General features: G+C 36.1%; 1 protein-coding gene across 10 annotated transcripts in view; it reads right to left on the bottom strand.

The window, feature by feature from the left end:
- The window catches only part of ppfibp2b (PPFIA binding protein 2b), a 291,180-nt gene that overhangs the window by 22,056 nt on the left and 254,431 nt on the right, over positions 1–14,693 (bottom strand). For all 10 annotated transcript variants that reach the window (XM_039749799.1, XM_039749816.1, XM_039749800.1 and 7 more), the window contains 5 exons: positions 14,378–14,528; positions 12,156–12,267; positions 8,936–9,024; positions 3,825–3,947; positions 168–293 (listed from right to left, as the gene is read on the bottom strand). In XM_039749799.1, the coding sequence (XP_039605733.1) occupies positions 168–293; positions 3,825–3,947; positions 8,936–9,024; positions 12,156–12,267; positions 14,378–14,528 (601 nt within the window). The remainder of the gene's footprint in view (positions 1–167; positions 294–3,824; positions 3,948–8,935; positions 9,025–12,155; positions 12,268–14,377; positions 14,529–14,693) is intronic.

Below are 14,693 nucleotides of genomic sequence, written 5' to 3'. Positions count from 1 at the left end.
AGCAAAACATAAAAACAAAAAAAGAACAAATTCCAATTGCAGACAAATAAAGTAAACACAAACATTAATCATGACAGTAATAAAAAAAAATGGGAAAAACAGAAAACAAATTGATTAGAAGGCATGTCAGTTTGTCACTATATAAAATTGTTCAAGTGTTCACTTACAATGAGCCCACCATGCACGCCACTACCTCGGAGATTTGGTGCATACTCTGCCAAATCCACAGAACGCAGCCATTCCATTACTCTATGATTGGACCATTGTACCACTTCAGAAGGAGTTGTGTTGTGCTAATATTAGAAGAAAAAGGCATGTTATTTTATTTCATATACTGTACATGTTATGACATGCTTTTTTTTGAATGACTATTTTAATCATACATAATACTTATATTTGGTAATTATTGTGTGCAAATATTTTCCAGTTTCAATAATTAGTATAAACAAGGGGACAGAATATATTTATATTCTTTAAAGAGCAATGAAAATTATTATCCAGCTATTATTATGCTCCCGTGACCCTGCATTCGGATTCAGTGGGTTAGAAAATGGATGGATGGATATTATGCTCCATAAAGTCATGTCATCTATCTTGCTAATATTTGCAAGCCATGCATTTTTTTGACAAAATATTAAAGAATTTAATATATGTATTAATAAAATTCTGAAATGTTTATTATAATTGTTTAAAACTTTATTTATTTTATGTTTACTAATAAATATACTCTGAGAATAAGGAAGACATAAGGTTCAAGGTAAGGTATTTATACTTACTAGTCAAGGAGGGGTGACATGCTGCATGTTGATTAGCATATGCAAGTCAGAACTTCACTCTCCACTCTATACTTGACTATATGACCCTATGAACATACATGCTGTTGAAGTTTCTAATTGGCAGTAATTAATTCTATGAATATTGTTTGTTTTTCTGTAGTTTTTTTTTTTTTACTAGATAATAATGTATGTTATATTTTTATTGCACCTTCACTTTGTTTGCTTTTAGGTGCTAAATTGCTACCACATGAGAATAAGAAATTCCTCATCCAAGTTTTGGATATATAAAACAAGTAGTCAGGATTTTGCATGTGCTTTTCTGTTTACAGCATTAGACTCTAATAGGTAAAGTAAGTTCTGTTTGAGCTTTTGAGAAATTTGTAGCCAAGTCTCTCCAGGCCATTTCAAGCCAAATTCAGCGCTTAAACCAAGCTTTCTGTAGTGGGCCAGTGTGATTTGTTTTCTTCACAATATATCCCCATTGTGTATTTAAATCTAACATTTTTACTTCCTACTTGTAATACTTTACATTTGTTAACATTAAATCTCATCTGCCACATATCAGCACACGCCCAGTCCATTTATAATGTTTACCATAATGTCTACCATTCCATGTAATTTAGCGATGGGAGAAGTTTCAGCTTTCTATTATATTTTACTTAACACTTTTACATTGTATTATAATATAAATTCTACTCCTGACTTTTTTTTTCTAAGAGCAGTATGGAGGGGTGCCCAGTTGGCAAATTTTTATCGGGGCAGAAGCACACACCACAATGGCACATGCTAGGAGAAAGTTCAAAACAAAATCTCCAGGATGGTCCCCATTCCTTTCAGATGGCTGTGTATTAATAACCTCTCTTAACAGGAATTGCAAGTTTAGGGAAGTAAGATACTGCAGGACCTCATTGCCAACAGGTGGCAAACAGGGCTATAAACTGAGGACACAAGGAGTTAGTGCCCAGTTCAAGGGTACACTCTCACTAATTTGTTATGGTGAAACATAGGGCTATCCATCTAAAGGAGTGGGTAGCTAAGAAACTGGAGTAATTGGTCACTAGACACCACGAGAGGGAGTAGAAATGAGTAGTTTGGTGTATCTTCAAGACAGATATGTGGGTTAGCCACCCCTCTCCATAGATGGGGAACTGATAGGTTTTGACTCTTTTGTGTCATTTTGGGTTTAGATGGTTTTTAATGAGAGTTCAGCCTGTTACAGCTGACATCATCTATTCCTGGTATAGGGTTTGCTGAAGTACACGGTCACTTTTCAAAAAGCTATTTTTAATTCTGTGTCACAACACCAGTATATTAGAAAAGACAATCAAATATCACTTTAAACTAATGCTGGCTATTACCTTCTCCTTCAGGACTTGAAGGAAAGCTCAGACAAGCTTATACTTAATAAGACGTATATCTGACAGAATATAGTGCAATTTAAACATGTTTCCTCAGTACTGACAAAAAATGCTCAAACATTACACTACAGCCTGCCGCTCTCAATTAGACATGTTATGGTGTTAGACATCATAGATTAAATAGCACAAATAATACTACATCACACAAAGTACTTTGCATTTCAGTGGTTTATTCTAACTTAATTAATTCCAAACATGTCTGTGATACTTTGTCTACCTGAGAGTGCAAGGTCGGAAACAGCCCATTAATTTGGTGCCAGTTCATTACAACACACAATCATTGTTATTAATACAATTTGTAATTGGCAATAAACCTAACTAGGATGACTTTGAGACGTTTTGGGGTAGTGGGTGGGATCTGGGGGAACTGAAATACCCAGGCTAAAAAAAAAAACTGTATCTGAGGTGGGATTCGAACAATGTTTCCTGGGGCTTTGCATGACTGTGTTTCCTTACATTTGTAACTACTTATTTAGCATTTAGGCATGGGTTACAAATGAAGTCACTTCACTTTAAAATTAAAAAACTCACTAGAATACAAATAACCTGGTCATACTTAGCTTTTGGAAATGCTGTTATTTGTACATGACTTGAGGAATGGCCACTAGGTTTGTAGACTTGACTGACCTGTCTATAAAGTCTACAGGATTTTGTAGACAACCTTATCTTGAATACCACCTTAAACATAGTTCATTAACCCAATATTTTCATGATATTGTGCAAGCATGTAAGAGACATTCCTTCCCAAGTGGAAATGGATAATAAATTTGTTTGCATAATGGTGGGTGTCACCCAGATCATGTCAAACAACTTTTCCTGATTACTTATATTTCAATATATATATATTACAGAATGTTAGTTCTTTAAAAACATAAATCCAATCATGATGAATGGTCCACAGCATTGAAATTTGAACACTGAGAAGTCACAGAATGTCTGTGCCAGAAGAGGGTCCATAATGGCAACGCAACGATCTTCATAATGTTACAAAGTCTAAAAGTGTCTGGAGATTGTTTCATAATTGCATTACTACACATAAAAATGTGTCATTTTAATATTTGATAAAATTAAAGATGATAGCTCTCTGTATTATTTTTTACTGATTACTTAGGCATGCAACTATAAGAGATACCCTATGCAAGTACAAAAACGATAAAATTCTAAATATTTGCCTAATTAAAATGAACATTTGTAGGGTTTATTTACTGTAGTTTTATAATTAAAAAATGTACTTATGAAAATGTGGTTTTCTTGATTACACATATTTGGAAACATAGATATGTGAAGTATTAAATCTGGATAAAAAATAAAATTAATCTAAGGAAAACCAAGAATATTTAAAAATTCTAAGAATTTTAAATGCTGTCTACACTGACACTGATAAATGTTATATTACTCTTTTTATCAGTTTCTCATTTCAAGCAGGCAGCTTATTCAAAACTCAAGATAGTTCACTACTCTGATATAATGCATCTGATTATTTGTACTACTTTAAGCCAGTTAAAAAAATAATAACATAAAGCAATGTATGTATCTTGGTTGCATCATAAAAAAACCTTTCAATACTTTATAACCCCCCTCTCCAAATTAAAACCTTCTTGCAGTGACGATTGTATGTAGGTCTACACACCTCATCTCCTGGTCTGCGCCGCAGGCAATTTGGATTGAACTGGTTAACATGGAGCACATGAATAGCACATTTAATACTGAGATGATGGAGCTGACTGGTAACTTTAAGAAAAAGAAGGTCATTCTGCAGGAAGAAAATAATATGTTTAAGGAAAAGAACTGCAAGTTTGACTACTGTTCAATTTTTTTTTTTCAAAACAGTAATTATTTGGTAATGCTTTTGATACCTATATGAAGCCAGATTACAGTTTAAAAAATATTTCTATAATGTTAAATTTTTGCCCACTACCAGTAGGCCAAACTGCAAAACACAAAATGGTTGCAATTCTCAAATAATGTTAAAACATGTTTAGATGTTCACATGCACTACACCAAAAACAGCTGATTTAGACTTTTATAACTGTTTATAATAACTGTTCTTTACTACTCACTTGGTTTTGTAACTCTCTTCAGTCATTATTATGGTAAAGCACTTTGAGTTGTGATATATACAGTAAATACATGCTGCTGGTGTTCATAAAGATATGCCAGAAGGTTGTAGATTGACAAGGAAATATTAATTTATATTACACATACAGCATACATTATTTTTTTATAGTTATTTGGGATCATTAAGGCCAAGTTATGCTCATAACAGTTATTTTTTCAATCGTAGGCAGAATACCATTCAACTTTTTTCAAAGCAAATTTTATTATGAAGACTTAAGTTAAAAATCTGAAATGAACTGCTGATTAGTTCCTCTGTGATCATTACTCTGTACATCTGGAAGCAAATGCAAGTTATGATTGAACTTCACAGAAATGTGAGCTAAAACACCACAGTAAGAATGCAGGTAGAATGCAGTTTGTGTTTATCATCATATGTTAATCCTGTTTGCATTAATGGAACTGATTTCTCCCCTTAAAAATCCATGAAATAATGAATGTTTTATTCACTAGACAGTATCATGCATGCTAAATAACATGAAAATATGAAAGGAAAAAATTGTTATACTAATATTTTTGGGCGGTGATTAACTAATGCTGTACATTAAGGTACACTTTATTGAGGTACAATTGAAGTGTGTTGTCTCAAAATACTTAATATACATTTCTCTATCTTATCTCTATCCAGTCATTCCTTGTCCTTGATTATACTATAGTTACATCGCATATACTGTTCTCTGTCCAATGTTGTTTCTCACTGTCATTGGATTAAGCAGGACACATATTTGAATCTATGATGCACTGTGTGTGATTTTCCTACTTGTATTCCAACAATCATCAATTTTTGAATTCAGTAAAATCCAGTTTGATTTTTATTTCATTTTCAAAATATTTCATGTTTTGTCTGGTCAGCTTCATTTCATTTGTTAATATACATCCTTTCATATATTTCAGGCCTGCAACACAAGTTGGGACTGGGCAAAATTTAAAGACAGTAATGAAGTAAAAAAATTAAATAATGATGTGATTTCAAACAGGTGTTTATGACCATGATTTTATACAAAAGCAGTATCCACAACAGGACGAGTCTTTGAGGAGCAAAGTTGGGTAGAAGATCTCCAGTTTGTCAACAAATACATGAGGAAATTATTGAAATGTTAAAAAAAATGTTCTTCAGAGAAAGATTGGAAGGGATTTGCATATTTCTCCCTGTACAGTGCATAATATTATTAATCGATTCAAGGAATCTGGAGAAATTTCAGTGCATAAACTGCAAGGGTGCAGAACACTGTTGACTTCTCTGGGCTTGGAGGCATCTGGGATGGACCATTACACAGTTGAAATGCGTATTATGGTCAGATGAATCAGGATTCCACATCTTTTTTGGAAGAAATGCATTGGTGCTACAAACCAAAGACGAAAAGGACCATCCAGACTGTTATCAGCAACAAGTTCAAAAGCTGTCATGGTATGGGGTTGTTTCATTGCCCTTGGCAAACATAAATTATACTTCTGTGATGGCAGCATTAATACAGAAAAGTACACTGAGATTTTAGAGCAACACATGCTGCCTTTAAGATGACGTCTTTTCCACGGACACCTATGAATTTTCAACAACACAATGCAAAACCATATTCTGCACACATTACAAAGGCATGGCTGCGTAAGAGGACGATATGGGTACCGGACTGGACTGCCTTCAGTCTATCCCCAGTAGAGAATGTGTGCAGAATTTTGAACCAAAAAATGCATCAAAGATGACCCTGTACTTCTGCACATCTTAAGATGTTTGCTGGAAGAATGAGACAAAATAACACCTGAAATGCTTCATTGTGTGGTATCCTCAGTACCAAAATGTCCTAAGTGTTGCGAGAAGAATTGTCAACATTACAAAGTGTTGAATGCTTAACAGTCCCAGTTTTTTTGTAATGTGTTGCAGACCAGAAATACAAGAATGGAAGTATATATTAACAAATAAAATGAAGTTGACCAGATAAATCATGAAATATCCTGGGTTCATACTGTCTGCAATGAAATAAAAAGTCAAAGTAAATTTAAGAATCATTGCATCTATATATATAATTCACTAAGGCAAGACAACCATGGAAAGCACGCCGGAAGGGGCGTGGATTCACTAAGCCGCCGACAAGTGAGACACCTATGGCGCACACAGTAAGGAGCCACGCTCATCAACTCCAAGACCATTGGATACGACGACAACTCACAGAGCCACGCCCACCAACTCGGATGCGATGACACAGAAAAACCGGCGTCATTTATATTCGTCTGTCGTAGAGGTCACATGCAGCTCCGACCCACGTTGACTGTTAATAGAGGCATGTTTCTCGCGGGGTGAATCGCCATATGCGGCGTGTAAAACTGTTTGCGAGGGGTATCCCATGGGATCCTTAAAACGTTTCTTTACAACTGAGGTTAAAACACAATGAAGTGAGCAGTCTTTAAAAAATTAGTTTTCGGTTACGACGCACGACCTCGTGCACTATAGCAAACTGTTTTACACGCTACATACAGCAATTCGCATCCGCGACAAACATGCGTCTTCTTAGATACTCCTGCACTTTGTACACACCCCCCTCCCACTGTGGTCGGGTGTCTTGGTGGATTATATATAGAAAGGCAGCCAAAACCGCACAGAGCAATGAAAAGTCTATGTGAGTCACAGGTGCATCTGGACTGTACAAAGACTCGAGTAACGACTTGGAGGTGGGCACATGAGCAGGCAGTGTATACTGAACGAGAAACCAGCAGACTAGCATGATGGAGGGAGCGGAGTGGATGTCCTTCTCCTCTCCTCCCGTTCTAACCTGAGCGCCGCACGAACGATTGTGTGTTGGTTCGTTTCGTGCATTGGTTAAAACCCAATGAAGGAAGCAGTCATTAAAAACCAATAAGCCCTGTGCCTCTGTTTCATTACCGTCTCACCTGCTTCACCAATGCAGGCCCGCAACAGGCGATCCGGCGGCGTATTCCCATGACCCGGCAGCCAACCGGTAACCAAAGTCTTTGGGTTCAGGGGGGAGTATGGTTACAAAGCTGAAACTTAAAGGAATTGACGGAAGGGCACCACCAGGTGTGGAGCCTTTCGCTTCATTTGACTCAACACTCAACACCGGACCTCACCCGGACCGGACACGGACAGGATTGACAGATTGATAGCTCTTTCTCGATTCTGTGGGTGGTGGAGCGATTTGGCTGGTTATTTCCGAAAACGAACAAGACTCCCGCCTGCTAAATAGTTACACGACCCAACAGCGGTCGGCGTCCAAATTCTTAGAGGGACAAGTGGCTTTCAGCCACGTGAGATTGAGCATTAACAGGTCTGTGATGCACTTGTATGTCCGGCGTGGGTAAGCCGTTTAACTCCATTCGTGATGGAGACCGTGGCTTCCAATTGTTCCCCACGAACGAGAAATTCCCAGTACGTGCGGGTCATATGCTCGCACTGATTACGTCCCTGCCCTTTGTAAAGCCCCCCATGGTCGGGTGACTTGGTGGATTATATATAAAAAAAAAGCAGCCGGAACCGTAAAGAACAATGAAAAATCAACATGAAAACCGAATGAGGCGGTATTTGGAAAATTAACAGTCAACGTGACTCACAGGTGCGTGTGGACTGTACACAGACGAAAGTGACTCAGGTAGGGAGTTGGGGGCGGGCACATAAGCGGCCAGTGCGTACTGAATGAGCGGCGTTCAACCCCGTCCTTCGCTTTGGAAGGAGAAAGTGCGACGGCGCTTCTCCGGTTTTCAGTCACGGACAATTGTATGTTGGTTCGTAGCGTGCATTGTTGCAATGTTACTTTTCTTGGTGGTTTATTAAATTACGGATTTTTCAAATGTTTTTTTTTTCCTCTGTGCTTAAAAATCATTTAAAAAGCGGCCTGATTATGCGGCATACGCCGCAGGTTGGCTAGTTTTTTTTTTTTTGCATTTTCCATACAATCCCAACCTTTTCTGATTTGGGGTTGTAGTGATTTGGGGTGTCAGATATGCCTATTCTCTTTATTTTTCTTTGGCAATGTAAATCTCTTTAATACTTTTCATTTTTAATACGTTTCAGAGAGAACAAAGTGAATACAAAATCCAGTTTTATGCAGGGGAACATTTTATGTTTAGCAACATTTAAATTACAGCTTTTCACCTTTAAGTAATAATACCTAAGAAGAAAACAGAAGCAGTCAGGAGTCTTCTTTGTAAAAAAATGGAAGAAAGTTAAAATATATTCTCTTTGCAGATAACTTTCCAATACCAAAACATTTCCCTTTTCAGTGGAATGATTGTTTCCTTATAAAGCTTAAGACATAAAATTAACTATTGGATGATGCATAAAAATGTCTAATTTAATAGATTAGGTTCATAACATGTGATGGAAAAGATGTAGGTCAAAAAGCACAGAAGCGCAAAATGTATGTCCCTTTTTCTATAGCTTTAGGCATTTTATGTTAATCGTGAAGACCTTCTACAGTTAAAAATCCAGAAACACAGAATTATTCTCCAATATAATACACACACTGAAGACAGATAATGAAGAATGTACCGACAGTACTTAAACCACGCTAAATATGGCAGGGGAAGCATATTAAATGATAGGAAAGCTGCATGAATTATTCTCTAAAGTAGTCTTTCTTCTTAAAGTACAGAATAATACAATATAATACAAATTACCACAGTCAAATACTGAAGCATCCTTCCATCAACTCTTGCTTCATTGAACTGATCTTTGTACTGAGGGAGACCTATATCATCCAGCCATCCTGGTAAAAAGAAAACTCACATTAGAAAATGATTATGTGAAATATCAATAAATCAACTTTGTGCAAAAGCTCCATAAAAATATGTTGATATTTTAAAGATATCATAAATAAATTATTAAACTGCATTTGTAGATAAAAATTGAAAGTTAAAATTAAATTGGCTGTGAAGTTGGGATACTTAACACATGCACGTTAATGACAAATTGTGATGCCTCTTCACTGAATTCCCAGTGTCAAACATTCCTCAACCGTATGTCTGTTTCACATTGGAAACAGAGGGAGTAAAAAGGTTTTGAGAATATTTTACCATACTTTGTATTACTTCACTTTTTGGACATTGTGGTATCAAATGCTTGTTTAAAAAAAAAATGATTTCAACTAGAGGAATGTGAGCACTTGGATTAAAACAACTGCATAGTACAGATAAAAAAGTGTATTTTATTTGTTTATACCAATACCTTCCTTATAATTCAACAACATTTCTTGCATATGCAAAAAAACAAAACCTAACCAGGATAAAGTATTTACAGTATCATGGCTACTGTAAGGGTCTACAATAAATATTCCAGTAGTTACATTTCTCTCTCTCTTTTTCCACAATTTAATAAAAATCACAAGATATTTATTCAGTGTCATTATCTTATAAAGCAATACCTCAAGTAGAAAATACATTTCTTATGATGTGTTTTCACTAACTAAATTAAAAAATACAGACTCATGCACTGACCGCACAATATTTTCATGCCCCCCAACTGTCTGGATTGATTTTCTGAAGTTAATCACGTACCTAATTCGAATCAGCATGCTATAAGTGAGTGTGTATTTGTGTGTAAAAGGTATGGATAGGAAATTAAACAAAATAGCTTAAACTCTAAATAAAGTTGTGATAAAACATTATGGATACTTTTTAGGCAAGTGTAGTGAAGTCACACTTGAACCTCTAATTCCATCCTTCTGTGTTAATAGTCTGAGAGAAAAAAAACTTCACATCTGTAAAAAGCTTTCTATCTCGTCAGCACAATGAAATTCCCATATGATCAATGTAAGGAAACTGACAATGTGTAGAAGTGGAATGAGTAAGTAAGCTGTTCACTTCTTTCTAAACTGGCAGCTGCATACAATTCCATGGTGCTCCAGCAAGAGCTGACACATTATTATATGCCGTATAAAAAAACATGTATGTTTGCACATGTGCTTTCAACACCTACCAGTAAATGTGAAACACAGTTCAATTACACTTATTAAAAATAAAGAAGACTGGCTAAATGAGACTTCTCAAATAAAAAAATTGTCCAGAACATTTTTTGTGAAAATGCCTGACAAAAACATGCTGCCAAACTAGTCAGTTAACGCATAGTATTTCCTCTGACCCGATTTTTCCAAATCTGGAAATGAGGATAATGTTAACTCTTCACATATAAATATTCTATTTATAATATTACCTAGTATTGTGCGGACTTTACTTTTTATAATACTTAATATCAATTCTAGAAAACACACAGATCTCCAGTCCTCTCAAGATCAAGGCTCCAACACGAGCAGCTCACGAGCACTAGCAGGTTGACACTTAGCAGATGCCAGAGCTGTCATTCTTCCTATCACGCAATTGACTTCTGCAATTTGTTTACATTCAGCAGATGTTACTACTCTTCTTTTTGTGTCTGCCATAGCACCTTCTTGATCAGTTAGCCTGTTTTTGCCATAGGAAAGATATGAACCCCTATAACTTAATGGAAGTTGCTGGCAGCCACAGTTCTTGAATAACAGCATGTTGTGTGTAGCTGACAACAAGGCTGTTCTTATTCATCTGTGATCTGCTTTAGGCTAAAGTGTGTAGCCAGTGGCAGGGTTGTCCTTCATCTTCTTCCTATCACATAAACAACTTCTGCAATTTGCTTCATGCTCAACAAATGTCACTGCTCTTCATTTTATCACTACCATATGACCTGCTGCATCAGTTTGCCTATGCAGTTTTCCATAAAAAAAGGCACAAACCACAATAACTTTATGAGGGTTGATGTTGGCCAAATGTGCTTTACCAACTTCAGTCATGCTATAAGCTTTTAATTAAGACCAATATCAAGGATGTAACCCCAGCAGTCCATGAATAATAATGTGCCATGACAGCCACAACCCTCAACATTTTATATACAGTATATAAATTATATGCTTCAGGCAACAGATACATTCAAATAAACAAAAATCCTGGATCCTGGATTTACCAATAGTGTTGATAATTCAAATAGAAGTACGCTATACCAATGTGACGAGAGAGAGAGACAGAGATTAGGTCTCAGAGTCCACAAATATTGAAACAAAATTACATAAATAAGCAAAAAACAAACAAACAATTTATACTTCTACTGTTTCTACCAAGAGTTTATACTTTGTGATTTCTACACATTTTCTTTCTTGCCCTTACTTGAAACAAATAGTTTTCTGCAATATATCAAGAACATCAAAACATAAGAACAAGTCTGACACAAAAAGACAAGTTAAGCCTACAGTAATCCATCAATTCTTATTTAACTAACCATTAAAATCTATCATTCAGTCTGGCTCAGAAATTCCACAAAGTACCACTATCTGCCATCATACTTTCTAAGTTATTCCACATATCTATGGTTCTCTAAATGACTAAATGAAAAAAAAAACACAATAAATATGCTAAATTTAACCAACTTTAACTTAAACCATTACTGCACTTGAGCACACAATGAGCAACTGGCCAATTTCCCCATTACGTTCTCAGTGGCTGCACATCTTTTTGCCAGCACACCTACACTCATGAGGTCTGAGCTGGATTATTCTCTACCTAAAACATGCTTTACCACAAACATACCAAGAAAAACATTTGTCACTTATTACATGTACATATTCCTGGTCCTTTGCTCCATTATTTGAAGTGATTTCCTAATTAACATTAAATTCTTTTATTGCTATAATATCTTCCATAAGCTTGCACTTTTAAATATCAATAAAAGCTTGCATTTTGACACTGCTATTTTCATTGGAGTCTAACACACATCTCAAATTATGGCCTCTATTCTCACTGCTTTCTATTTGAATCCATATATCCTCAATAACACATAACTCATCTGCTATTTCAAGTAATTTGACTAAATACTTACGAGTCACCCATATATGATCCAGTGCTGCTGATTTTTCGTTCAGTTTCATATTAAATGATCTAACAGCCAGCTGAAGTTTCTTTCTGTGCAGGGGATGCTTAATTCCCATTTCCTGTAAGCACAAAAGTAGAACGGTGTAAAATGTTTTCCTGAAATCTAAAGTATTATTTATACTTAGTCTTTGTCTCAGACTAAAATTTTCTAGAAAAAAAACAAAACAGGAACCTCTTATGTCCCAAAGCATTTATGTAATTACTTGTGTTATTTTCAATTGACATCATTTGTTTTTGTTTCCTTTTGCCAGGGTCAAAAGACAACGTCAGGTATTTTCACATTTGTGAACATTATGTTATAGTGCTAAATAGGTCTCAATAAAGCTCAGGCAATGTTAAGCTATTGACAGGAACCAACCATCATATCAGCCCATCACAGGCCCACTCATGTACACACCCATATTGGCCAAGTCAGATTTGACAATTAATCTAGCCCAGGGGTGCCCACACTTTTTCGGCTTGCGAGCTACTTTTAAAATAACCAGGTCAAAATGATCTACCTGCATTAAAAATTATATATACACTTTGTATATATATAATAACCTTTATGGCACAATAACAATTCAATACATTTATAGTCACTACAGTATTTGGATTTAATAATCTTCATGTGGGAAAAGGCTGACTCGCATAAATAAGTAGAGCCGAATAATGCAGTCAAGGAGCTTTTGAATTCAGCCGAGTGAAGAATGACAGCTGTCTGATTAACTGCGATTTTATTTCCCTCTCCTTTCTCTTTCTCAGATCGCTTTTCGTAAAGGAAGTCAGTTTCGTAGTTTTTATGAACAGTTCGAAAGTGCCTTTCCACATTTTCCTTCTTTGGAATAGCAATGATAGATTGACAGATCAGACAAACGCACTACAATTGTGACATTGTGAGAAAAAAAATTCTCTTCCAATTCCACATCCAGCCCTTAAGCAAACAAAACAACAACAATTTTTTTTTTAAATCCCTTCTTTAGTCGATATAAATTGGAAGGCTAACTAGATCACAGCCGGAGTTTTGCAATAGCTTGTGCGTTTGATTGCGTGTGTGGGATGACCAGTGTGTTAGAAGAAAAGAGATCTCAGACTGGCCGCCCTGTATGTCAATCAAGTGGCCAATGCCATAGGGAGGATATATGATAGACTAACGTTTAAAAAAAAATTTGAACGCAACGCGATCTACCTGCACTACCTTTGCGATTTACCGGTCGATTGCGATCGACGCATTGGGCACTCTTGATCTAGTCTGTGTGTCTTTGGGTCATTTCCAGTTAGAAGGAAAGGTGCATGCTGACAGATGAAGAACATTTAAACTTCCATAATGGGGAGACATGGCTGACTTTGGAGTTGTAACATCTAATGTTTAATAGATAGCATCAAATGACCACTAGATGGGAAAGCTTTTAATTAACTCAAGGTTTAGGGTTTGGAGAAATGGCAGGAAGTAACTTTCATGGTCCTTGTCATAGAAGAAAAGAATTGTTTCGCTTCTTGCAGGACATGAGTGACTGCTTGTGGGACCTCGCTCTTTAAGGACAACTGAAGACACTGAGGCGTAAGGACACCAGAAACCACCAGAGGGTGGTGTCCATGTACCAAAATGAGCTCAGCCACAATAAAAACATAGGATTGCTGTTTTAATTTTGTTTTACTTATACCCTTTCTTTCCTGAATTAATTAATATCCACTTTGTTTTTGTTTAAATTATTAGGGACCATTATAGTTTACTTTGGACTTAGAGTTAATCTTTGTATGCAGGACTGCTACTCCATTCTTATAAGAAATGCAGTATAAGCCCTTGCAGTTCATATGCAGTAAAACAGATTGGTAGATCTAGCAAAATGATCACAAGGTGGTATCACATCCAATCATTCTACCATTTTCTAACCTGATGGATTTTTAGGTTTTGAGAAGCTCATGTCCATCCTGGTAGAACTGGGCACAAGGCAGAAACCAACCTGAGATTGAAGTCCAATCCATTCCAAAGCACATTCACACATACGCACACACACCTATACTCACACACAAGGGACACATTTAAAATTACCACAATGTATGCTGGATGATAAGGAAGACTAGATTAAACATAAAGTGATACACTAAGAAAACATCCACCATGCCTCTAAAGAAACTGACAGTGTTCTATAGTGTATGAATGGGTTTATTTAACCAGTACATATGTACCCTTTCCATATCTTGAGGAGTGGCTGTCAGCAGTGTGTGTCCAGTCTTTACCCACTGTCTCGTCAGATTCACATAATGACCCAGACCAAATTCTTCCAACCAGCTACAGACCTGTTCATTCTTCCACTGGGAAAAAGGAGCTGTATAGTCACTGTAAATAACAACAAAACAAAAACCATAAAAATGAAGTTGTGTGGTGTTAAGCTGTTTATTGCCAGGCAAGTTATATGAAACCAATATATAATCATTGCAGATAAATACACATTTTTAAAGCTTTCTAGCAATACTATGGTCATAATAATATGGACATTTTTTT

This window comes from Polypterus senegalus, chromosome 1 (assembly GCF_016835505.1).
Source record: "Polypterus senegalus isolate Bchr_013 chromosome 1, ASM1683550v1, whole genome shotgun sequence".
Taxonomy (NCBI): Eukaryota; Metazoa; Chordata; class Cladistia; order Polypteriformes; family Polypteridae; genus Polypterus; species Polypterus senegalus.
The sequence above is the reverse complement of the archived record's forward strand: the minus strand, read 5'-3'. Positions and strand labels throughout refer to the sequence as shown.